The sequence below is a fragment of the Geotrypetes seraphini genome, chromosome 5 (genome assembly GCF_902459505.1).
Source record: "Geotrypetes seraphini chromosome 5, aGeoSer1.1, whole genome shotgun sequence".
Classification (NCBI taxonomy): Eukaryota; Metazoa; Chordata; class Amphibia; order Gymnophiona; family Dermophiidae; genus Geotrypetes; species Geotrypetes seraphini.
Window position 1 is genome coordinate 136,528,254 of NC_047088.1, and position 27,480 is coordinate 136,555,733.

The 27,480-nt window shown below is 43.7% G+C and overlaps 1 protein-coding gene across 8 annotated transcripts in view; it reads left to right on the top strand.

Moving 5' to 3' along the window:
• The window catches only part of PIKFYVE (phosphoinositide kinase, FYVE-type zinc finger containing), a 936,520-nt gene that overhangs the window by 248,124 nt on the left and 660,916 nt on the right, over nt 1–27,480 (top strand). For all 8 annotated transcript variants that reach the window (XM_033947121.1, XM_033947126.1, XM_033947127.1 and 5 more), the window contains exon 9: nt 13,272–13,429. In XM_033947121.1, coding sequence (XP_033803012.1) covers nt 13,272–13,429 — 158 coding nt within the window. The remainder of the gene's footprint in view (nt 1–13,271; nt 13,430–27,480) is intronic.

Genomic DNA, 27,480 nt, shown 5'->3' on the forward strand with positions numbered 1-27,480 from the left:
CCTTAATACCCCCCTACCTCAATGAACTGAAACCAACTACCCCCTCACACTGTTTCTTCCCCCTCCCCCTTCCCCTTACTTCTCCCTATCCTTTTAACCACAACCACATCGTTGCCTGTAACTTTGATAAATTGATGTGATTCCGCTTGTAATCTCTGATCTTTGTTTAATTGATGTGAACCGCCTAGAACTCCCTGGGTATGGCGGTATACAAGAATAAAGTTATTATTATTACTAAGCCTATTCCCTTCATTATCTTGAAGGTTTCGATCATGTCCCCTCTCAGTCTCCTCTTTTCAAGGGAGAAGATGCCCAGTTTCTCTAATCTCTCACTGTACGACAACTCCTCCAGCCCCTTAACCATTTTAGTCGCTCTTCTCTGGACCCTTTCGAGTAGTACTGTGTCTTTCTTCAAGTACGGTGATCAGTGCTGGACGCAGTATTCCAGGTAGGGGCCCGGTACAGCAGCATGATAACCTTCTCCGATCTGTTCGTGATCCTCTTCTTAATCATTCCAAGCATTCTGTTTGCCCTTTTCACCGCTGCCGCACATTGCGCGGATGGCTTCATCGACTTGTCGATCAGTACTCCCAAGTCTCTTTCCTGGGTTGTCTCTCCGAGTACTGCACCAGACATCCTGTATTCGTATACAAGATTTTTGTTACCAACATGCATCACCTTACACTTGTCCACGTTAAACTTCATTTGCCATATCTCAGCCCATGTCTCTCCATGTACCGCCCCGGACATCCTGAATTCATGCATGAGATTTTAGTTACCGACGTGCATCACTTTACACTTATCCACGTTGAACCTCATCTGCCATGTCAATGCCCATTCCTCTAGCCTGATTATGTCCTGTTGCAGGTCTTCGCAGTCCTCCTGCGTCTTTACTACTCTGAATAACTTCGTATCATCTGCAAATTTAATCACCTCGCTCGTTGTTCCAATTTCCAGGTCATTTATAAATATGTTGAAGAGCACAAGCCCAAGCACTGAACCCTGCGGCACTCCACTTGTGATGCTTTTCCAGTCCGAGTATTGTCCATTTACCCTCACTCTTTGCTTTCTATCTGTCAACCAGTTTTTGATCCACGTGTGTATTTCACTCTCAGTCCCATGGCTTGCAATTTTTTGAATTAGTCGTTCATGCGGGACCTTGTCAAACGCCTTCTGAAAATCCAGATATACAATGTCAACCTGGTCCACTTTGTCTATCTGCCTGTTAACTCCCTCAAAAAAGTGCAGCAAGTTTCTGAAGCAAGATCTTCCTTTGCTGGCTGGTTCTCAGCTCGACATTAACCACCAGGACAGGCTAGCAAATGCACCTTGTTTGGGGGATGAACTCTTGGCACTTCCATAGACACGGGTACTCAGAAGTTGTCTGCCCACGAGACCAGGTGGGACACTGGTCAAGCCCAAAACGAAGCCTCCACCTTCTTGTTCCTTCACACCACAATCTTCTTATTAATGAAGATTTTCTGCAAAATCTTTGACTCAGTTCCAGTCTTAATCCAGGCGACAAAGGCCACAACAAAAACCACATCAGCAACATCAAAAGCAGTAGGCTGCTCTGCAAAAACCAACACAGCCTTTTTGACGTGTTTCTTCAGAGCATAGCCAACGTCTCCATTGTCCAGTCTATGTCTCACCCATCGGAAGCTGTCTTCAGTTCTTCATTGATCGCTGGCAGCTCATCACTTTAGCTCTCTGGGTTCTCACCATCATACGGCAGGGTTACACACTCAATTTTCATACCCTGCCTTCAGACCATCTTCCAAGAGAGTCTGTTTTGGACCCTGCACATTCCTCCCTTCTTCTTCAAGAGGTTAAATCCATTCTCCTGCTGAATGCCATCGAGGAAGTTCCCCTCGATTAGCAGGGTCAGGTATTCCATTCCCGTTACTTCTTGGTACCAAAAAGATCGGAGGACTGAGATCCATCCTGGACAAGTAGAAATTCAGGATGCGCTCCCTCGTCCTGCTTTATCCTTTCCTTAGTCGGAACGACTGGCTCTGCTATCTGGATCTCAAGGAAGCCTACAAGCATATCCCAATCCATCTGGCTTCCAGAAAGTACCTTCGTTTCCAACTCAATCGATGTCATTACCAGTACAAGGTACTTCCTTTCGGCCTGGTACCTTCTCCCAGAGTCTTTATGAAGTGCCTGATCATAGTGGCCGCATCTTTCCAATCACATGGCCTTCCAGTCTTTCCTTACCTGGACGACTGGTTGATCAAGGCTGTTTCATCTCAAGAAGTGGTCCAAGCAACATCTCAGACCATTTCTTTTCTTCAATCACTAGGATTCAAGGTCAACTTTCCCGAATCACATCTCATTCTGACTCAACGTCTGCAGTTCATTGGGACAACCACTCTCAAGAGAGCATTTCTCCCTCCAGATTGTCTTCAAGCAATACGTCTGGGTCAGCAACTACTTCCTCTTCAAACCATTTCTGCCAGTCATGTGGTGGTTCTTCTAGGCTACATGGCTTCCACTGTCCATGTAATACCACTGGCAAGACTACATCTTCACACTCCTCAATGGACCCTTGCCTCTCAGTGGTCTCAAGTGACCGATCGTCTCTCACAACATATATCTGCGACATCATCTCTTCTGCAGTCGCTTCAATGGTGGATTACCTCTTTCAATTTATCCAGAGGTCTCCTTTTTTCACTTGCCCCTCATCACCAGGTCATCACGATGGATGCATCCCCTTATGCCTGGGGAGCTCATATGGACAATCTTCAGACTCAGTGTCTTTGAACCGCCAGAGAGCTGAAATTTCACATCAATTTCCTGGAACTCAGAGCGATGTTTTATGCCCTCAAGGCTTTTCGTCTACTCTGACCTCAAATCCTCCTCCTTTGCACAGACAATTAAGTAGCAGTGTACTACATAAACAAGCAAGGAGGCACAGGCTCTCTCCTGTTATGTCAGGAGGCCCAGACAATCTGGACTTGGTCGACACCTCGCAATCTGTTCTTGAAGACTGTCTATATTCAAGAGGAGAAGAATTCCCTAGCAGACAGCAGAATTCTTTAGCCTCATGAATGGACTCTCAACTCTGCAACTCTCCAGTCCATCTTTGCTCAATGGGTCACTTCTCACGTAGACTTGTTTGCGGCTCTCCACAACCTCTAGTTGCTCCAGTTTTGCTCCAGATTTTACTCTCCTCTCTGGAAGCAGATTCCTTTCTCCTGGACTGGACGGGCTTGTTTCTATATGCATTCCCTCCAATCCCTCTCATGTTGAGAACTCTGTTCAAGCTCAAGAGAGAAGCAGCTACCATGATTCTCATTGCTCCACGGTGGCCCAGGCAACATTGATTCTCCCTTCTACTCCAACTCAGATCCAGGGAGCCCATACCTATTCCAGTATTTCCTACTCTGCTCACTTAGAATCAGGAATCACTTCTACATCCCAACCTGCAATCACTACACCTGATAGCTTGGTTTCTCTCGGGCTGAATCCATCTCACTTACACCTTTCTCAGCCTGTTCGTCAAATTCTTGATGCATCCAGAAAACCAGCCACTCAGCAAAGTTATCGATAGAAGTGGACTAGGTTCTCTTTCTGGTGTCTTCTTTATCACCATGATCCAACTTCATTATCAGGGAATTTGGTGTTGGATTATCTGCTTCATCTGTCTGATTCTGGCCTCAAATCTACATCTGTCAGAGTCCATCTCAGCGCTATTACAGCTTTTCACACGCTAGTCGAGGGTAAACCTCTTCTCATCATTTAGTCTCCAGATTCATGAAAGGTCTTTTCAGTGTGAAACCCCTCTCAAGCCTCCACCTGTCATCTGGAATCTTAATGTGGTACTTTCCAGCTTGATGAAGCCACCATTTGAACCAATGGCTACAGCTCATCTTCAGTTTCTCATCTGGAAAGTGGTCTTCCTTATTGCTCTCACCTCTGCCAGGAGGGTCAGTGAGTTACAAGCATTAGAAGCAGATCCACCCTTCACAGTTTTTCATCATGACAAGGTGGTTCTGCGTACACATTCAAAGTTGTTGTTTTTTTTGTAAATCTTTATTGATTTTTAAACTTTATCAGTGCAATACAAATGATAAATCAGAACTGCACAAAAACACAGTATTAACTATGCAATTATTACATTAAACAATCATTTTCTCCTCTTCTTATCTTAATTATTAAAACAATACATTCAAAGTTTCTTCCGAAAAGTTGTCACAGAATTTCATCTCAATCAGTCACTTGTGCCAGGGTTTTTTCCTGCTTCGAGCTTTGGCCTATTACATTGACCCAGGGCAGGATTAATTTATCAAGGGCCCCTAGGCACACAAGTCTACTGGGCCCCCTGTCCCACCCGCCCCTTTCCCACCATGCCCTGCTCCTTGCCTCACCCCCATTTAATCATTTTCTTATTTCTTTATTTAATTTCTTTTATTTTAAAATTCAAAACAAACAACAAAGATGATCATACCAGTGTACAGTTTTTCTTCTATGCAACCTCCAAACATCTATGACCAAATCCCCCTTGCCTTCCTAGAGGAACAGATCTTCAGCTGGCAGGGCTTTGGGAAGCCCACCAATTTACATTTTGCATATGGGTAGGAGGCATGGGACATGGTGATAAGAAACTTTAGTGCTGGGTTGGTCACAATTCCCCCCACTTAAGAGCTGGCTACTCTGTGAGACTAGGTATCCCTCTGTATTCTCAAGGATCTGGGATATTATGTCCACATTAGTATTTAATTTCCATGGATGATGAACTACTTTAAATCTGAATGCCTGTAGGGCACCTGGTCAATTTGGCGTTATTGTTACGCATAGTGTTTAACCACTTTAGGGCCGCATGGTCAGTGACCAACGTGAATTCCCTTTCCTGTATGTAGTGTTCTAACATCTGCATAGCCCATTTGACAGCCAAACACTCTTGTTCTACAGTGGCATAGTTCCTTTCATTGGGGTGCAACTTCCGGGTTAGATATAATATTGGATGTTCCACACCTGACTCTCCTGGCTCAGGACCAATGGCCGTGTAAAGTCTATGTTTTCAAAACTGTCTGCTTGCATAAACCCTCCTTCAGAGTCTCAAAGGCCTGAGTACTAGTCACTTCCCATTGCAGGATATCTGGGTGGGTTTTCCTTAGCATCTCTGTCAGTGGGACCGCCTTGGAGGAGAAGTAGGGAATGAACCTCCAGTAGTAGCCTATCAACCCCAAAAAATCCCTCATCTGTTTTTTGGTTTGGGGACAGGGATAGTATTTTGTCCACTGTAGGCTTGACCTGACCCCTCCCCACAATGTTCCCCAGATGTCTTACTTCCTGCTGCCCAATGAAGCACTTTTTGGGATTCACGGTTTGCCTCGCCTTCCTTAAGGACAGCAGTACTGCCCTCAAATGATTCAGATGTTCCTCCCAAGAGGATATATCATCGATGTATGTGGCAGTATACCTGTGGTGATCCCGGAATACCTCTTGGACTAAACTTTGACAATTTGCAGCTGCTCCATGTAGTCCAAAAGGCATCCACCTGAATTGGAAAAAACCCTGGGGAGTACTGAATGCTGTCTTTGGTTGGGCATCATTAGTGAGGGGTATCTGCCAATAGTCCTGTCAGATCTAAGGTTGTGAGAAATTGGGCCTGACCTAGGCGATCCAGTAACTCATCTACTCGGGGCATAGGAAAGGCATCAAATTGAGATATTTCATTAAGTTGCCGGAAGTCTATACAAAACCATGGGGTTCCATCGGCCTTTGGTACAATCACAATGGGGCTGCTCCAGAGGCTTTGGGAAGTCTCTATCACCCCTAGGGATAGCATTTCTTGCACTAACCCCTGTACCCTCACCACCTCCCCTGGGGTAGTTACAATGTCGTGGGTGACTACTTCCCTGGTAGTACCGAAAAGACATCCTTAAACTGTTGGACCACTTCTTGAACCTGCCTTGCTTGTTCTATGGTTAGGGCCTTCCCTATATTCACCCTTTCTTGATTCCCAAAATCAGATACCTGTGGTCCTAAGTCATCCTCCTGCCACTGGTTCGCCACCAAGGCCAATGCCTCGCGATCCTTCCAAGGTTTTAACAAGTTAATGTGGTAGGTCTGGACTTTATTTTTATTGTCTTTCACCCGGTAGTCCACGTCTCCTAGTCTTTCTACAATAGTAGCTGGGCCCTAGGGTCTGGGACCTGCCTAGGGACTTTCATGCCTCACTGGCTAACTGGGCATCTAAGAAGGCTTCAGACATGGATAGGGCTTGGGTAAGATCTTGACAACCCTGCCTACGCAACCAACCTTGTAGATTCTGGGACATAGCTTCTAAAAATTGCTCCCGCACTACCTCGGTAAACACAGCTCTAGGATCCCCTAAAAAAGGTTGTAGCCAACGCTCTGCCAACTTGGTTATGCTTTGCAGCAGCGCTCTAGTTCGTTCTTTCTCCCTCATCTGGATAGATCTGAAGGTTTGCCTATAATGTTCTTTCATGTAATCTAGGAAATCTAACAAATGCGCCTTAATGGCTAGATAGTTATTGGCCTGCTCAGGTGCAAGTGTCTGGAAGGCTGCTAGGGTCTTACCTGCGAGACAAGGCAGTAGCCGGACAGCCCACTGTTCATGCGGCCAAAGGAATTTAAAAAGTCATCTGGGGAGTCTTCTGGAGTGATCTTTTTTTATAATTATATATTTTATTGATTTTAATATTTGACAATTTTCAAATTCCAAATCAAAGAAAAAATACAATGTAAACACAACAAACATAGGATTAACATTTGAGAATTTTGAGAAAAAATTATTACATAGTATAGTTAGTCCTCCATTAACTAGAGGAGGAGCTGATTATAAGCTGAAATTTTTAACAAATAAGCAAATAAAATAGACGGAAAATAAAGAAGCAGTCTAATTGCTCTTGAACTATTCTTTCTGAGCTAAATAAGAACCAGTCATACCCATAATTTCTCAAGAATTATTCTTATTGGAAATAAATTTAGATAGCTGCTGTGGATCATAGAAGACATATCTGTCCTCTTTATAAAGCATTACACATTTACAGGGGAAACGAAGAACAAAAGTAGCCCCTAAATGAGTAACCTATGGTCTCAAAATAATAAACTGTTTTCTTCTTTTCTGGATAGAGCGAGATACATCATGAAACATTCTGATAGTATTAGTCAGAAATGGAACATCTTTGTTTAAAAAACAATTTCAACATCCATTCTCTATCAGAATCAATAGCAAATTGTTCCATCAAAGTAGCGGCAACCTGAACCTCAGTCTCTGACTTCTCAAGGAAATTAGTTAAATTCAAACTATCAGCAGACAAATTCTGCTGGTTTGGATTTTGAGACTTAATTTTTTTTTGGCAGGTAATATGTCTTCAAAAGAGGTGGGTAAGAAGTTTCCGGCACCTTCAGAATCTGTCATATATCTTTTAAACATAACTGAAGCAGTTATTGAAAAAACTTTGGGAAAATTAATAACCTGCAAGTTACATCTCCCTAATGGAATTTTCCAGTATTTATTGTTTGAAATGTAAGTTCACACTGTCTTTAACCCAAGTTAAAGCTTGCACTTCCAAAGTTTTCATCCGAATTTCCAAATCTTCAGATTTATTTTCCAAAGTTATTACTTTATTTTTGAGTTCCAGATTTTCTGAAAGTACCTTAGTACAATTAGTAGAAAGTTGCTGTATTTGGTTCCCCAGAGAAGCATTCAAATTAGCAATGGCATTCCAGATGGATTTTAAACTGATTACCTCAGGTCTTTGCAGGGGAAACAGCTCTGCTCCAGAAGCCCCTGTTACCAACAAGGTACCTGTGCCCACAGCAGCCACCGCGGAAATCTCATGGGTTGGCCGAGCTCCCCCCCGTCGATCGCTGTGTAGATATCTCCTGCAGCTCTTCCTGCCTCAGACCAGAGCCGGAACCCCTACTCTCCACAACCGGCAGGAAGACGTCCAGAGCCAACGGCTTTTCTGCTGCATCGGGGCTGGTCGACGGCGTACGCTCATCCGGGAACAAAGTAGCACCCTCAAAGGAGAACTCTTGTGCTTTAGCCTGCGCTTGTTCTCCAGCTGAGGAAGTTCCCGGTTGTGATGTCCGCAAGCTGCGCTCGACGAAGACGTCCATCGGGCCAGACTTGTTGAATTTCATCAGGGAACACCCAGAGCTTCAACTTCCTCTTTACCATTGGTAAGTAGCAAAAGTTTGAAGTCCAACAGGACGGCGTCTCCTCGAGAGCTTCAGACCGCCATCTTAGTCAAGCTCCTTCTGGAGTGAGCTTATGTAAATTCAGTACATTTAAAGAGTTTTGTCCTATCGTAGGTTGGGTAGGTACTACTCCTAGCGTTGGCGCTGGTACAATCCTCTGTGTTGGCACTTGCAAAAGTTGGGACATAACTTTAGTCTGCTCTCCCATCGCCATGACAAGTTCGTCGTGATGTCTCTGCGTGGTCTCCTGGCCTGCTCGCCACAGCTCCTGGCTGGTCTCAAGAACTTTGCACAGGAACTCGCTTTGTTGTTGCCGCTCACCGGCCAATACTGCTAGCATCTGAGGATCCATTGCAATGGCCTGTGGGAAAAACAAGAAGACAACAGGACCCAAGTGTGGTACCTTACAGTAGCCCTTGGTCTGTCACCACCCTCACCAGCCCCTTTGCCTGGCGTGTTTACCACAGCACTGTTGGGTCCAAGCAGTTGTGCTCTTAGGGGTGCATGGCCCTCTGCATATAGCCGTCTGGGTCCTCAGGAAGCTCCGTGCTCAGGTACTGCTCTACACTAGCCGCTCGACAGACTGCTTCCTCCGCTGCTATCCAGATGACGCTCTCTGTGGTCTCCTCAATCGGAATGACTTTGATACTGTTGTCCACAGCTCCACTTTCCGCCAAGAGGAATAAGACAAAACCAATTGCAAGAGTCTTTAGTATATCCATACAACAACTTATAATAGGGTAGGAAAAAAGAGAGAAAAAAATAAAAATTTCCCCACTTGCAATTTTCCTGCTCTCCTAAAGGTGGCACCAGATCCCACTCCTGATACCAAGTGTCGCCCACCAGGACTATAGTCAGGACAGCAGAGGGTGCTGGTGGGAACTAGCTTTGGATCCCTGGCATGTTCCCCTGGAACTAGGGTAACCCTTAGGAGTAAACACTGGCCCAGGAGCTGGCTGTATTAGCCCAAAATCACCACCACACAAAACAAGTAGTGAAAAGAAAAAGTAGTCTTTATTTAGCCCTTTCACTGGGCTTAAAGCAAAATAGTCAGGCTGGCAATTGTAAATCACAAAGGCAATCAACACCAGTTTTCATGAAAATCAAAAAAAGAAAACTTTACAGAGAGACATGCAATGCCAAACAGAAAGAAGATACACCATAAACTGCACTACTGAGTTGTAGCTGTTTGCAGCTACATGTTTGCGCTGCATGTGGTCTCGCAGGTTTAATCAGGTCCTGTAATGGCTGTATGTTGGTAAGTACTTCAAAGAAAGGATGGTTGTTCCTTTTCCTCCTGGTTGGAATGGTAAGTGTGGTCTGGCTTGCACAAATGAGAAAAGTTCGCACATTAGCATTTATATATTTTTTAAAAACTCAAAATAAATTCCAGTCCTCTTGGGCTGACTTCTAGGGTTCTTGAGCATTCTCTCCAAGTACACATTCCCAATAGTCCACACCTGGCTGCATTATTGCCAAACTGAGCAGTAGGAAAAAAAACTTTACAGCCAAAAGAAATGTAGGAAAAGAAAAAAACTCCAAAACCCTGATAGGGGAAAAGAGACAAAACTCCCCAAAGTCAACTTCCTACTTCTTCTATAGAAGCTTCTGCTTCCCAGCCCCAGTTTAAACAAAACAGGCAAAGAAGAAAAAAACCCCAATTCAAACAGTTCAGAGGTTTAAACTTTCAGGGACTCACCTCCATAACTTCAGGAAGGTAACTGACCTCCTCTGGCCCACAGATGGTATCCATGGCTTCCCAATCTGGTGGTTCCCTGGAGGTTTGGGGTGAAGCCAGTCCCTCAAGCATGTCCACATCTTGGCCCAACTATGGCTCAGCAAGACACTGCTTTGCTCCCTTGGTCCTTTCTACCAGCTCCTTCTGCTTCCAGCACTGCTCCTGAGGCTGTTTCACCTGCTTCTCTCGCTCCTCCCCCGGATCCTCCTCTAGCTGTTCCAAGCCCTGTATTTTATGTTTGGAATAGCCATGCCTGCTGCACCTGGAGCGGAGGAGGGGAACTGATTCTCTAAGCTGAGGAGCTTGGCTTCCTCCATACTGCTTTTTAAGGAACTGTCTCAAAATAACAGGCTTCTCTTTAAAAACAGTAAACCTTCTTGGCTCAGAAATAAACCTTTCCCGAGGTCTCCTTTGTGTGTGGCTAGGTAGCCAGTCCCTGACTTGCTCAGCTTCATTGCCTGGGGAGTAGCCAGCTAACTCCTGACCTGGTCAGCTCTTTTGGTAAGGGACCATAAGTTCCTGATGCTGCATTCTCTTGGGAGTAAGCCAGCATTGGTGCTGGGTTGGTCACAGCTCCCCCCATGTGGCATCTGTCTTCTTCCTTTCCATCTCTCCCTTCCTCCTAGCAGATTTTTGCATCTTTCTCTCTCTCTTTCTCCTTCTTTCCTCCCCTCAGATCTGGTATGTCTCCTTCCTCCTCCCAGGTCTGGTATCTGTCTCCTCCCCTTCCCTTGCTCTGGCATCTCTCTCTCTCCGTTCCCTTCCTCCTGTTCTTCCCTGGTCTTCATTCTCAATTTATTTTCTGCCTTTGTCTAAATTCTCTCTTACTATTCAGTTCTCATTGTGTCTACCTATAGTTTGTGAGCAGCCAGGTTTGCTCATATGTGGGTAAAACGAATATGAAAAATGGCACATGACATAAAAGATTCCAAAATAATATTTTTTATTAATTATTCATATTAATTCTCAAAAGGTTATTACATCACTGGGAGATCTTTACAGAAGCCAAACGCTGGCCTTTCTGACAAAGATCTCAACCCGATAATTCGTTGCTCCCCAATATGTACCTTTTGTCCTGCATGGCATCATTACTTGTCAACCAATCCATTAACAGAGGCTGTCCTTAGCTTTGGGCAAAGAACTTCCTTTTAACATGAGATAAAAGTTTCAGAAATCATATTTTTGTTTACATTCATTTCTGAATATACATTATTACATATCCATATGCATTATTACATATCCAAAGAAACTTTGAATCCAAAACTGCTGATAAGTTCTTGTCTCTATCAGCACCATAGAAAGGAGGAGGGATATTCCCCCCTACTCTGAAAAACTGGCAGTTTCAAATTTCACTAACACACACATAGAAGGCCCAGACATGCTGGTGGGCCTCTAGAGGATTTTCATGATAACAGTGTTCCTGGCTTTAACCTAACCATTTCCACATTTTGCCTAAGGATTTCTCCTTAGAGTTTCTTCAGGTTCAAAATATATAAAATATTGGAAATTAAGTACAAACCATTCTTTCACATATCTTTCATACATCCATCATAAATCATTCATTCGTGGCCCCATTCACACATCCAATATATTATATTCATACTTAATACATGTTGTATCTATTTGGAATATGGAGTCTAATATGTTCTTCCTAACCGGCTTAAGCACATCTGTTATCAATTTGCCCATGAAGGTCAAAGCGGGAAAGACACTGAAGGGACATAAGCTGAACACTAAATGGAGTAAAGCCAAGCAGAAGATACAGAAAGACAGAGAACAAAATGGATTTCCTCTATGGTCTGGCTTAATAGCGAAGTACATAAAAAGAATATTATTATGCTTTTCCTTAATATTAATCTGTAGTGTGTTTTTCTGGCCTTAGCTGCATCCATATTCAGATTTTTATTCACCAACCCCATGGCCTGGCATCTCACTCCTTAGTTTCTATTCCCTCCACCCATAGTATTAGTCATTAATTTCACAGTCTTTGACACAGGCACCCTCGTCATATTTGGTGAAAAACAGACAGCTAGTATTTTACTCAATTCAGGGTTTTTTTAATATATCATATTGTAAATAATGGCACTCTTTAGAGTTTCACACACACACAAAAACCCCAAAATTTATTTATTTAGATTTTTATCCCGTCCTCCCAGTAGCTCAGAACAGTCTACAAGCAAACATTCACAGTGGAGTACATTTGGACAGTACAAAGACTATACAGTAGTTTAAATACATTTGGACATTACAAAGACTATACAGAAGATTAAAATACAAGGATTATACAGTAATTTAAGTATAGGTTAAGAATGGACTGCACAGCAATTTAAGTAGAAGTTTCGAATGGAGAAGAGAGGTTAGAGGGGAGGGGGGCTTAAGGGGGGGGAGGCATAGACTGGTTGAATTTTAGTTGAAGAGGAGCTGAAACTCACAGCCACTCAAAATAATATAGTAGGCCACACAGGGGGCCTGCTTACTCATGGTTATACAAATCACTAGTTAAAGTGGAGAAAAAAAGCCTGAAAAGCATTCACTGCAGCAGTTTACATACAGTAAAATATAGCTGCCAAATTTCCTCAGATCTACTACCATTGAGGAAATCTGTAAAGCTGCCACCTGGCCCTCAATTCATACCTTCATTTCTCACTACTGTCTGGAGTCTTTCTCCAGACAGGATGGGCACTTTGGCCAATCTGTAGTACAACATTCCTCATCTTGTAGTCTGCCAAGCAGTTCCCAAATAAATTAAAATGCTTGAATACCTGAATAAATTCATGTAAACCGTTCTGAGCTCTCCTGGGAGAACGGTATAGAAAAATGAATGAATAAATAAATAGATTAACTTTCAGGATAGTCACAATGATATACACATGAGAGAGATTTGCATACACTGTCTCCATTGTAAACAAAAATCTCATGCTTATTCATTGTAATATATTTGGGGTCACTGAAGACCCCAAGTGATTGCAAACCACCACTGCCTTAATGGTTAGAGCACTGTTTCTCAAGCTGGTCGTAGAGCATCTTTTGACCAATTTAATATTAAGGATATACTGAGATAATAAGGCTTACAAATCTATGAATATTTATTGTGGAAATCCTGAAAACCAGACAGACAATCACTTGCTTAGAGCACTAAACAATTGGTAAATAGTTCTGCTCATTCAGAAGAAACCATTTTGGTTTGCAAGGTGATATGCAAATTAACTGGACTTTGATGCATATTCATTCTAGTTATCCTGGGATTTATTTACACTTAACTAACAGGTATTAATAATAACAAATGAGCATCCGCTTCCAAGTTCTGAAATAACCTTGCACTCTTGCTTGTGTTCTTCCTCCATCTATCTAGGACTCTGTCCAACTAAAGGAACTTTGGAAGAAGATCTGCCACCATAACAGTGGCATGGAGTTTCAGGATCATCGATACTGGCTGCGGACACATCCTAACTGTATTGTGGGAAAAGAACTGGTCAACTGGCTTATCAGGAATGGACATGTTTCCACAAGGTACATGGCTCTCTAGAGTACAGCATTTGCAGCTGTGCTTTTGTGTATGAATGAAAGTGTTAAGTAAGATAAAAAAAATAAATATACAGTGGTACCTTGGATTACGAGCATAATCCATTCCAGGAGCATGCTCGTAATCCAAAATGCTCGTTTATCAAAGTGAGTTTCCCCATAGGAAATAATGAAACTCGCTTTGATGCGTTCCCCCCCCCCCCCTCGAACCCCCTCGAAGGCCCCCCCCTGCGATCAGGCACCCCTCCTGCCTCGAAACGGCAACCCCCCGCCACGATCCGACCCCCTCCCCGACACGATTGGGCACTCCCCCGACATGATCCGACATCCCCCCCCCGACACAATTGGGCACCCCCCCCGCCGCTTCTTACCCTCATCTGGGCTCTTGAAGATCTGCCTACTCGTCTGCTGGGCCTTGAGCATCTGAGCATTCTCAAGGCCTGCGAGTTCACGTTCTGAACTTCTAGAGTGCCCAGATGAGGGTAAGAAGCGGCGGGGGGGGGGGGGGCCCAATTGTGTCGGGGGGGATGTCGGATCGTGTCGGGGGGGTGCCCAATCGTGGCGGGGGGGTCGGATTGTGGCGGGGGGAGGTGCCCAATCGTGGCGGGGGGGGGGTCGGATCGTGGCGGGGGGTGCCAGTTCGAGGCAGGGGGGTGCCGGATTGCGGGGGGGGAGTGCTCGTAAATCGAGCCATGCTCGGTTTCCGAGGCACCGATTTTGCAAATGTTTTGCTCGTCTTGCAAAACACTCGCAAACCGGTGCACTCGTAAACCGAGGTACCACTGTACTTGCCTGCATTTGATTCTATAAGCACTTTCATAGCTTGTGAAAGATACACTTTTTTATGTACAGTCTCGAACATAGACAGGAAAATGGAATTCATCTAGTACAGTGATACCTTGAAATCCGAACTTAATCAGTTCCAGAACCCCGTTTGAGTTCCAAATCGTTTGAGTTCCAAGACAATGTTTCCCATGTAAAATAATAGAAACTGGATTAATCTGTTCCTGGGTTCCACAAACTCAAATTTTAACAGTAAATACACTGGATTTTAAGGTAAAATATTACAAATGATAATAATACAGTACAGTATTTTCCTCACTATACTACACAAAGGTGAAAATCACACGAGATGCTTTCACTACAGCTTCCGACAATGAATTGATCGATGTATGTGTATCCCGAGCGCTGGGGAAACGTACGCACAAACACACACGAACAGTGTGCAGGGCGTTCAGATTCCAAAGCAGCGTTTGGATTCCAGGGCACAAACACACATGAACAGCAGGCAGGGTATTCGGATTCCAAAGTAGAGTTCGGATTCTGGGGCAAAATTTGCTTGAATTTTTTGTTCGGATTCCAAGTTGTTCGAGTACTGGGGTGTTCGGATTCCAAGGTATCACTGTATAAGGAAAAGGAACTGCACAGACATGGGGAAATAAGCAGTGTAGCAGGAAAGTAGTACCTTGGATTGAAGAAAGGAATCAGGTGGTAACTTTTATTCTAGTGGTGTTTTGCACTCAATAGTTTAAACCTTGCATATATATCATGGAAATTAAATTGGTGAGCCCAGCCTTGTCCTTATTGTGCAGTTTGATGACATTAGCTCTTCTTGAAGTCAGTGCTTCCAGTACTGAATAGAGGTGAAACAGTTTCCCTAGTTTATGTAGAGAGAGGTAAGAGGGATGTCCTAATGCCTCAGACAGCTCTTTTGATCTCACCATGGTGTTCACTCTATCGCAGTAGTCATGAGCACACCAAACTAAATGTCTGAGGTTTAAGTAGGGCATTCCTCCTTCAAAATACTGAGTAACGATGTTCTAATCATGTGCATCTGATGTGATACACCTGTGTGTGATTTGAGCCACTTTAAGTGGGAGGATATGTGGGGGTGTCCTAATTTATTCCTCAGATAGAATACACATTTTTGTGGATATCTTTTATTTTATGAGTAAATCAAGGAAATTTTTTGTTGTTTACCTGCAATTGCATCACTTTCTTTTCCAGAGATAAATAAAAAAAAAGATTTGACATCGATATGCGAACATTTCTTAGAAAGAACTGAATATTTCAAGGGTCGTCCTAATTTTTTTACATGACTACATACATACACACACACACAAACAGCTCCTAATTGATATCTGAAGGACATTGATTGATTGATTTTTGATATGTTGCGTACTAAGCTCCCTGAGCCTTGATGTCTTATATTTTTCACATAATTGGTGTGTTCAGTGCTTGGCTATTAAGTACTGGGGCATTCATTGTGATTTTTTTGTCTGTACAGAAGAGATCCCTTAACTTATTGGTTCTGTATCAGCAACAACTTTGGGCATGACAGGAGACTGCACAGATGTGTAATCTGCATCAGTGTCGAGTACATCAACATAAGAACATAAGAATTGCCGCTGCTGGGTCAGACCAGTGATCCATCGTGCCCAGCAGTCTGCTCACGCGGCGGCCCTCTGGTTAAAGACCAGCGCCCTAACTGAGACCAGCCCTACTTGCGTACGTTCCGGTTCAGCAGGATCTTGTCTAACTTTGTCTTGAATCCCTAGAGGGTGTATTCCCCTATGACAGACTCTGGAAGAGCATTCCAGTTTTCTACTACTCTCTGGGTGAAGAAGAACTTCCTTACATTTGTACGAAATCTATCCCCTTTCAATTTTAGAGAGTGCCCTCTCATTCTCCCTACGTTGGAGAGGGTGAACAACCTGTCTTTACTAAGTCTATTCCCTTCAGTACCTTGTATGTTTTGATCATATCCCCTCTCAATCTCCTCTGCTCAAGGGAGAAGAGGCCCAGTTTCTCTAATCTTTCGCTATACGGCAATTCCTCCAGCCCCTTAACCATCTTGGTCTCTCTTCTCTGGACCTTTTCGAGTAGTACCGTGTCCTTCTTCATGTAGTGCTGGATGCAGTACTCCAGGTGAGGGCGCACCATGGCCCGGTAATAATAATAATAATAATAATAACAGCTTATATACCGCAATACCATGAAGTTCTATGCGGTTTACAAAGATTAAGCAAAGGTACAAATTGATTGACTTTAAGAGAGGAGGAAGAAATAGGGTTAATAGGACAGGAAATCCATTTTTGAGGAGAGAGTGATCAATAGAACAAGTTAATCGCAATAGAGGGGAGAGAGAAGAGAGGATCAGTTGTCTAGATACTTTAGGAACAGGTGTGTTTTCAGACGTTTCCTAAATTCTTCATAAGTGGGCGAAAGCAATTGTTCTAGGTCTTTATCCCATGATGCTGCTTGGTGCGAGAGAAGATGTTCATGGTGTTTTTTCAGTTTACAACCTCTCACTGGGGGGGAAACGAAGTTGGAATGTGAGCTTCTCTTATGTCTGTTGGCTGAGAAGATGAAAAGGTCAGTTATATATTTAGGGGCAAGTCCGTGTAGTGCTTTGAAGCAGAAGCAGGCAAATTTAAACTTTACGCGCGCCTCCATTGGCAGCCAATGCAGCTGCCGGTAGTAGGGTGTCATGTGGTCAAACTTCTTCAGCCCAAAGATCAGTTTGACCGCTGCATTTTGCATCAATTGTAAACGTTGCATGTTCTTTTGGGAAATTGCTAAATAGGCGATGTTACAGTAGTCAAGTAGACTCAGTACGAGGGATTGGACTAGGGTTCTGAATGCTGCTGTATCGAAATAAGCTTTAATGGATCTGAGTTTCCAGAGAGTGAAAAATCCCTTTCTGATCAAGAAGTCCACCTGGTCTCTCATGGTTAGGCACTGATCCAAAGTTACACCTAGTATCTTTATGGTAGGTTGGATAGGGTAATTAAGATTATTGATACATAGTGGTGATTTGGTGTCAAGCGGATGTGGCAAAGCAACGAAGAAAGTTGTCTTTTCTGAATTAAGTTTGAGCCTAAAGGTTGTCATCCAGTGCTCCATCACGTTTATGGCTTCTGAAGCTTTAGGAATAGTTTCAGAGATAGAATTAACGAATGGGATGATGATCGTAAAATCATCTGCATAACTAAATAGTTTTATCCTTAACTGGGTTAGCTGCGTGCCTAGTGAGGACATGTAGACGTTGAAGAGCAATGGAGATAGCGGAGACCCTTGTGGCACACCGGATGGATAGCTCCAGGTATATGAAAGTTCATAATTAAAACGTACTTGATAAGTGCGGGACATAAGGAAGCCACGGAACCAATTCAGCACCTCATCCCTGATACCAATAGGCATTGCAGCAGTTTTCCGTGGTCTATTAGATCAAAGGCAGAACTCATATCGAATTGCATAACCAGGACATTAAGGCCCTTACTAAACAGTAGGCGCAGATTGTCTAAAATAGCCGCAATTACTGTCTCGGTACTGAATAATGGTCTAAAACCGGATTGAGTTTCATGTAGGAGAGAGAACTGATCCAGATAATCCATCAGTTGGATGTGTACCAATCCCTCCATAATTTTTACAATAAACGGAATGGATGTTACTGGTCTGTAGTTGGATATTATAGCTGAAGATTCTTTTCAATTTTTTAGAATTGGGGTTATTATTATGTGACCATTATTAGAGAGGAACTTCCCAGTTTTTAGGTTATGAGCCAAATATTGCATCAACGATAGTTTAAATACTAAAGGTGCCGCTTTCATGATTTCTGGGGGGCATGAGTCCAGAACGCAATAGGATTTAGAGTATTTGTTATATAGTATGTTGTAATTGTTCCACTCTAAATCTTGAAAGGAGCTTCAGATCATGTCTGCCGGTGTATCATTTCCTTGGGTGATAGGTATCGGATGATCACTAGGGTCGTTTGTTGAACAATGAATTCTAAGGTTTTTAATTTTTGAATCGAAGTGTAGTGCTAAGTCATTTGCAGAGGGTAACTTAGAGTTGTGTGTGGGTGTGGTGTAGCGAGCGGTGTCAAATAAATTTGTGATCAGGTTGAATAGCTCTTTTGTATTGATTCCTTGTGAACCATTACAAGATGAGTTGATTTTAATTGAGTAGAATGCTTTACGTTTGTCTTTTATCATTTGTTTGTAGATTTTTATGTTAACTCTCCATTTGTTACGGTCTGTTAGTTCTCCTGTTTTTTTCCAAGTTCTTTCTAGTCGTCTAGCTAGTTGTTTCAGTTTTAGAAGTTCGGTGTCAAACCATTTGTTATATTTACAGGGGTACAGCGGCATGATAACATTACATTTCATTAGTGATTTCTATTCCGCCATTACCTTACGGTTCAAGGCGGATTACATAAGAATTGTCATGAAGTTTCAAGATATATAGGCGGATTACATAAGAATTGTCGAGAAATTAAGGTAATACATGTTAGGTAATTTGAACATTTTAGATTTGATAGGAGTAGACAGTGTGGTAGGTGGAGCTTGGGAAGGAACTGGTCATGTTAAATAGATAACCTTCTCTGATCTGTTCGTGATCCCCTTTATCATTCCTAGCATTCTGTTTGCCCTTTTCGCCACCACCGCACATTGTGTGGACGGCTTCATCGACATATTGATCAGAACTCCCAAGTCTCTTTCCTTGGAGGTCTTTCCAACTACCGCCCTGGATATCCTGAATTCGTGGATGAGATTTTAGTTACCGACATGCATCACTTTACACTTATCCACGTTGAACCTCATCTGCCATGTCGATGCCCATTCCTCGATCCTGATTATGTTACTTTGCAGATCTTCGCAATCCCCCTGCGTCTTCACTACTCTGAATAACTTTATATCGTCCGCAAATTTAATCACCTCAGTCGTCGTACCTATGTCCAGATCGTTTATAAAGATGTTGAAGAGCATGGATCCAAGCACCGAGCCCTGCGGAACCCTACTGGTGATGTTCTTCCAGTCCAAGTCCATTTACCCCCACTCTCTGTTTCCTATGCTCCAGTCAGTTCAGCATTGACGCTGAGTGCATTGGTGCTCCTTCAAGAGTGTCCCGCATTGAGGACATGAAAGGACTCTTTAAGTTCTCATTGCCCCAGGTACAAAATAAGTGCCTGTATATATTATGTAAATCACTTTGATTGTAACCACAGAAGTCCCATTCTGTTACGTCCCTTCTGGATTCCATATGCTAGGTGTTCAGTCCCAACCCGCAAACTGGGAGTTGCAGAAATCCAACACTTTCCTGAACACATGCTTCTCCCCCTTAGACTGAGAGCTAGAAACATATCCAGTTTCAATTTCTGCAAACAATCCATGCAGGAGTCTTTTGCAGTTGCTCTGCTTCTTTTTCTTATTTTTTTGTTTAAAGTTCACTTTTTCGGTGGCTTTAGTGCCTTGAGACCCCTTTCCGGTGATCCCCTGTTGGAGGAAAGGATGCAGTCCCGCGATGCAGGACTGCTGCTTCAAAGAGAAACTCTGGTGGATCTGTGGAGCCATCCTGCTGTGTGCCACCCTTCCTAGACTTGGGGTCCATTCCCCTGGAAATTTGCTTGCCTGCTGATTTTGTCATGGGTTTTAAGCACCGGTTCTATGCATCTGGAGTGAAACCCACCCATGTTTGAAAGCGCAGGTTACCATTTCCGCCCCCGACTGCATGGGGGTGGAGGTCATAGTCGGTGTCCGACGACTGGCAGTATGAAGATCTTTAACTCTGGTCATTTGGAGCAGTATCTGAGGCAGAAAATCATTTTCCTCCATTCAGCTGCTGTGCCGATAGGCTGGCACTGCTGGAACTGGGTGTGTAAAATCTCCATTATTTCCTATGGGAGCATCAGGGGTGCCTTCGTAAACGTGTTTAAAGGCATTCTTCACAGTTTCTGAGGGTAGGGTTCAGGTCCTCCACCTACCCAGACCCCAAATCGCTATTTTTTTATTTTGGGATTTTGTTTATTTTTTCCTTTTTGGTGCGCAATCGCTGGCGGTGGCCATCTTGGATTTTCAACAATCTTTTTTTTTTAAGTTTTATTTCTGCTTCAATACTCCTCGATTTGCTTAAAAAACATTTGGGATGGACGCCCCAGCCCCTAATCTGCTGAATGTGTGCATTGATTTTGCCAGATTGGCGCCAGATCAGTGACCTTGTATTGCGTGCCATAGCACGCTGATGGGGGGGAAGGAAAGTAGGAGCTTTGGACTTTGACTCCTCTGTGTACTCTAGGGCTGGGGAGCTGGCCTGGGTCTGTGACTTCAGAAAAAAAATCTCGCTCATTGGCCATTCTGGAATCTGGCACACAACGCCTACATTTTGAGTCTTGGGACTCTTTTAGTGCGACGCATGTGCCTCACCAGAACCCTGCCATGGCTCTGGGGTATGACTTTTCACCGGAATTTATTTAGCTTCTCTGGAAAGCATATTCTTTAGACCCTGCTCGTTCAATGCAGCCAGTGGTCGTATCGGGGCTTTCTCAGCCTGTGGAGCCGGTGACGGAGAATCCTGTTCAGGTGCTCTTTCGTCCTGCTGCAGCAGACCTCGATTGCAGTAGTTGCCATTCAGATATTTTACCTCTTCTGTCTCCTGACACTGCTTCTATAGATCTGACTGATACCCTTGCCAGGCTGACTGATACCTGGGCTGCTCTGAGAGTCTGGATTTGGGTGATGACTCTTCTGTCCACAGACATTTTAAGCATGGTTCTTTCCTTTTTTTTCATTTTAAAGTTCTTTATTGAAACAGCAGAACACATATAAAACACAACAATACAACTAAACATGACAAAATAAGATCATTCGTGTTCATCCTTCATGGAGACCTAAAAGGTCCATACAAAGTCAGAAAGAAACCTATCCTGCCCCTACCTCCCCCCCCACTCCAGTGTCAGAAGTCTTTCCATTTTTTTATTGCTGATATTCTGAGAGAACTCAAATTGGATTCTCCATCTTTCACTTCTCAGCCTTCGGTCATGGACCGCTCTAATGTGCTGTCTTCTTTTTTTCCATCCCATCCATTGCTTCTTGGGATGGTTACAGAATAGTGGGATACCCCAGAGAGCTCCGGCCTTCTAAAGCTATGGCTAAACTTTATCCACTAGCTCTTGATTTTCAGCAAGTTTTTGAACAGCCTAAGATAGATACCAATGTAGCGCAGGTAATCGGGTGCACAGCCCTCTCTAGTGATGGAGAGTGATGCTTAAGGACTCTCAAGATTGCAGGGTGGACATTGTTGAAAAAGCTTTTTGAAGTGGTATCTTTGGATATCAAAGTGGAGGCATCTGCTTCCTTTATGGCACAAGCCTGTCATACCAGATTGCGCAGTGCGTCCTCTGCGCAAGTAGATGCCTATCCTCTACTGGTAATGGATGGTGTTGATTATGTGGTGGACACCCAATATGTTCTCATTTGAGTTCTTAATAAGGTCTCTGCTTATGCATTGTCTGCGCGCTGGACTTTTTGGATCTGTCATTGGGCTGGGGCCGTTGCCTCAAAGGCCACTTTGAGGAGACTTTCTTTCAAGGGACAGCTTCTTTTTGGTAAAGGTCTGGATGACCTCCTGACCAGCATTGCCGAGTGCTGCCCTAAGTCTCTCCCTGTGAACAGGTCTTGTCGGTTGGTGGGATGGGATTGTAGTTATTTTCATTTTTCCTGCAGGTATTGTCAGGGCTCCATGGGATCTTCCTTCCAAAGATATTCCCAGGACTATCGCCCTTGTTACAACAGTTCCAATTCCAGACAGCCTCAGGCCTCAGGTTCCCGAGCAGTGTTTGCTCCTAAAAAGCCCAATGATGCCAATGATGCCAGGATTTAGATGGGACTTACTTATATTGGAGGCCACCTTTCTCAGTTTTATTAGTGGTGGACTTGTGTTTCATTGGATCAATGGGTGCTAGACATCATTGAGAGGGAGCACAAGATAGACTTCTTTTGCCTGCCTCTGGATTTGTTTCTGGACTCTCCAGCAAATTGGCTGAAAAAGGAGTCTCAAATCTGCGCTACTCTGCAATGTCTCTTAGAAATTACGTTCTCGCTCTTACACCGTCACCAAACATGGTTCCTCTTCCTCCCCATGGAAACCGACTTGTGGAGTCCCACAAGGCTCCCCCCTTTCTCCCATCCTCTTCAACATTTATATGTCCTCCCTGAATCTTCTCCACCTATCCCCCCTAGAAACACTCTACACTTACGCCGACGATATCCTGGTCCTCATCGAGACCGACGCGAACCTCACCAATCTCGCAGCTAACATTTCTTCTTGCATAACCAAACTTCAATCCTGGGCTCACACTGTACAAATGAAATTGAACGAGTCCAAAACTAAACTACTTTGGCTCGGCCCTAAACTTGATCAATTACCCACTTCCATCCTCTCTACAGCTGGAATTCTCTAGCAAAGTTCTGGGCATCACCATAGATTCATCATTATCCTTCAACGACCACCTCAACTCCCTGATGAAAAAATGCTTTTGCAGCCTTCACATGCTGAGGAAAGTGAGATCCTGCTTCCACCAAGAACACTTTGCCGTCCTCGTACAATCCATTATCCTCTCCAGATTGGATTATTGCAATTCCATTTACCTAAGCTTAACAAAGAAAAGCCTCCACAGACTCCAACTAATCCAGAACACCGCGGCCAAACTTATCTTCTCAAAAAGTAAATTTGACCATGTCACACCGCTCCTATCCAAACTCCACTGGCTTCCCGTTATTTCCAGGGTCTACTTTAAATGTGCCTGCCTAACCTTCAAGATCCTCCACGGTATCCTTCCTCCTTTTATCCCTCTATCCTGGAATTCCTCAAATCCAACCTCCACTAGATCCACTCAAAAATTAAAACTATCCTACCCCTCCTTAAAAGGCATCTCCCTTGTTGGTAAACTTGGCTCTTCCCTCCCTTTCAGAATCACTCAGCTCTGGAACAGTCTCCCTTCCCCTCTCCGCAATTTGAGCCCCCTTCTACCATTCCGTAAGCATCTGAAGACCTGGCTCTTCTCCAGAACGTAACCCCGTCCTGCTCCTGGCACTCTCACACCAACCTCTCTTCTCTCATACTTATATAATTCCACTGGAGTTCCGTTCCTTCCCTAACCATGTAAACCGTGTCGAGCTCCATCTGCGGAGATGATGCGGTATATAAACCCAAGATTTAGATTAGATTAGATTAGATTAGAAATTAGATCGCTAGAACCTGTTCTAGAATATGAATCAGACTTAGGCAGATAGTCCTTATACTTCATCATGCCAAAGAACAGCTTGGAGGACTGGAGATCCATTCTGGATCTAAAGTTGGTCAACCACTTCTTATGGATTCCTCATTTCTGTATGGAAACATGCACACAGTCATAGTATCTGTCTCTCCAGGAGAGTATCTGGTGTCCTTGGATCTCACGTAGGCTTACCTCCATGTTCCAAAGCATTGCAGGTTTCTGCGTTTCCATGTTCTACAACAGCATTTCCAGTTCATTGCACTACCCTTTGTCCTTGCGATGGCGCCCCACACTTTCACCAAGGTGATGGTAGTTGTGGTGGACTTTCTCCGCTGGCAGGGGATCCAGGTCCATCCTTCCTTGGATGATTGGTTGATCCGGGCTTTGCATCATTAGGAGTGTGTAAGTACAGTGGAGACAGTGGTGTCTCTGTTGCAGGCATTTGGGTGGATTGTCAACTTCAAGAAGAGCAACTCAACGCTCTCCCAGTCCCTGGTGTATCTGGGTCATCTTTTCAACACAAGACAGGGTCTTATGTTTCTTCACAAGGCACAAAGACAGAAACTTCAACAGCAGATCAGAGCTCTCCTGGACTGTCCGGCTCCCACGACCTGGCATTATCTGTAGGTTCTGAGATCAATGGCAGCCTCCTTGGAGGCGGTCCTCTGGGCCTGAGTACACATGCACCCGTTACAGGAGTCCCTCCTCTTTCGGTGGTCTCCGCAGCGTCATCACCTTCAGATGCTGCTACCCTGGATGGAACCAGCTCACAGCAGCTTAAGCTGGTGGCTTCAGGGGGAGGCTCTCCACTAGGGAAGGTTTCTTCTGTTGACTGTGTTTCTATAGACCTGAGCACAGACTTTATTATTTAATTATTGGGACTTAAACTTTAAGAAATATTTGTCTATAGTATGGTGTAACTCTTCTATCTTCTAACCTAGCCCCCCTCACCCCCCCAGCAGAAGAAGGGAGGTGTTGATGCCCCTGTATAGGTCATTGGTGAGGTTGTACTTGGAGTATTATGTTCAGTTTTGGAGGCCATATCTGGTTAAGGATATAAAAATACTTGAAGCGATCCAGAGGAAGGCGACAAAAATGGTAAGGGTTTTGAACAAAAAGAAGTATGAGAAGACTGGAAGAACTAAATATGTATACTCTGGAGGAGTGGATGGACAGGAGAGATATGATACAGATGTTTAAATACTTGAAAGGTATTAATATAAAACCAAATCTTTTCCAGAGAAGAGAAAATGGAAAAGTAGAGGGTAAAATTTGAGGTTGCAGGGAGGAAGATTCAGGAGCAATGTTAGGAAATTCTTTTTCACAGAGAGGGTGGTAGATGCCTGGAATGCTCTCCGAGGGAAGTGGTGGAGAGGAAAATGGTGATGGAATTCAAAAAAGTGTGGGATAAACACAGAGGATCTCCAATTAGAAAATGAAGGATGTAAATTAAAGAACTGAGGCCGATACTGGACAGACTTGCACGGTCTGTGTCCCATATGTGGTGATTTGGTATAGGATGGGCTGCGGAGGGCATCAATGGGAACTCCACTAACTTGGAACATGAGGATGTTACTGGCCAGACTTTATAGTAGATACAGTGTTCTCCCCAGAAATTTTTTCCAGCCGGGTGGGGTGGTGCGGGACGAGGAAATTTGGTGGCGTGGTGGGGAAAAGTAAATGTGTACTATTTTTATTAGTTAATTATTATTAATTATTTTCCAATACTCAATATGACTTCCTTTTTTAAGGTTTGACACTTGTGCCAGAATATTTGTACTAAATTTAAGAAGTATCCAATTCTAGAAATGAATAATTAGATATTTGCCCTCTTTCAAGTGGTATAGAGGTGTAAAAAAGGGAAAAGCGTTAATGAAGTCATTAGGTTCAATCTAGTCATTTATTTCTGCATGAATTTAAACAACTAAAAAAAAAAGATAAATATAACAGCATACAAGAAACGGCTCTACAGCACCTCTAATAATGTTTTGATCACTAGGTTCCTTCCTGAGGTTTCACTGAGGATATGAAATAGATGCAATCCCCATTTCCAGACCTCTTTCACATAATTTATGGGGAGGTGTTACTGAGCCTTGAAGGAGACCTGTGTGATTGCACTACAGCAAAATAAAAAAGTAGCAGATAAAGATCAAAGTGAAAGCTAGGCAAAACAGTTTAGGTAAAGATGCAGGTAATAATTAGCAATGTATTAAAAATATTTTATTTTTATTTGCTTATAATGTCATTTGAAATATGTAGACAAAAGTTAAACCAAGAAACCAGTCTCTGCATACAATGCAACAACACGGATACAGTGACACGTCCCCTAATACTGTGCAAAATATAATGACAGTAGATGTAAATTTGAAAAAACTGCCACATAACAATCACCACTTTACAAATTAACAAACAGAAATAAAACAAATAATGAGAAATAAGAAAATACCATTTTATTGGACTAATCCATTTTTAAATTAGTAGTAATTAGCTTTCAGAGGCCAAAGCGTTCTTCAAGACAGTACAGTATACTGCTGTTATGGTAACCTGTCCTGACCTGAGGAAAGGGGTTTAGTCCCCCCCAAAAATTGCCTTATTTCCATTTCCTATTGATAAATTGTAATCAATACAGTTACAATACTACTTGATTCTAAGTAAAGCAACAACAAAATTTTTTTTCTACCTTTGGTCGTTTCTGCTTTAATCGTCTTCTCTTCGCTCTCTTCTTTCTATTCAGTGTTTCTCCTCTCTCCCTTCCATGCAACATCTGTCCTCTCTTTGCCCCTTCCACCAAGCCTCTGCCCTCTCTCTACCCCTTCCATCTACTATCCACCCTCTCTGCCCTTTCCATCCAGTGTCCGCCCTCTCTCTCTTTTCCATATGGCATCTTCCCTCTTTCTATGTCCCTTCAATAAACTATATCCTGTGCCCTTTCTCTTCTTTGTACATGATTCATTTCAGCATCACCCCCTCTCCATTTTTTTGTCTCCACCCCCTCCTCTATGCTCTGGCACCTCTCTCTTCTCCTTTCCTTGCCTTCCCTTCCCTCCACCCATGCCCTGGCATCTCTCTCTTCTCCTTCCATCTCCCCCTCCTACTCCATTATTGGACATCTCTTCTTCCTTTCTCTCCCTCCTTCCTTCCTTGTCTGGCATCTGTCTCCTTCCCCCGCAGTATGCCCTGACATCTCTCTCTTCCCCTCCATGGTCTGGTATCTCCTTTCCTTTCCCTCCCTCCCATGGTCTTGGCATCTCTTTCTTCTCCTCTCCCTGGTCTTCCTTCACCCTCCTTCCCTCTCCTCCCCCCATTGGGTGCAGCAGCAGCATTTCTCTTCCTCCCCCCAATTGGGTGCAGCAGCATTTCTCTTCCCCCTCCTCCCTAATTGGGTACAGCAGCAGCACTTCTCTTCCCATCCCCCTCCATGCCTCATACACCTATTGGTAGATTCGCTACTAAGGCAAGTTGTAAGTTTCCCTCTGTCGCTGACCTATCTCCTATAGGTCAGCGATGGAGAGAAGCTTACAACTTGCTGCTCTTGCTTGCTTCAGGTCTTCCTTGTTGCCGGGTCCTGCCTTCGTGGAAACAGAAAGTAGACAGGACCCAGCAGCAAGAAAGGCCCGTAGCAAGTAAGAGCAGCAAGTTTTTTTTTTATCAATAAATGTTTATTGAAAAGTTTTGAGAATATACAAACATACCATGAATATCATGGACAACATAACATACAGCCATCAAACAGAGAGCACCACAATAAATGTACAAATCACAGAAGTACCCCCACCTATACAGTCAAGCCCCTGATACCCAGCAACAACCATAACTCCACAAATCCCTCCCCCCCACCCCCAAGCTTCACCTCCAGCAAAGAGGGCCCCCAGTTGGTTCTTCAGGAGAGCCCCCTCAGTCCTCAACCCCCCCCCCCCCACAGAAAGAAGCTCAAGACAAAGATGTAATTTTATCAAGGATTCGTGTCCAAGTCCGGGTATAAGTA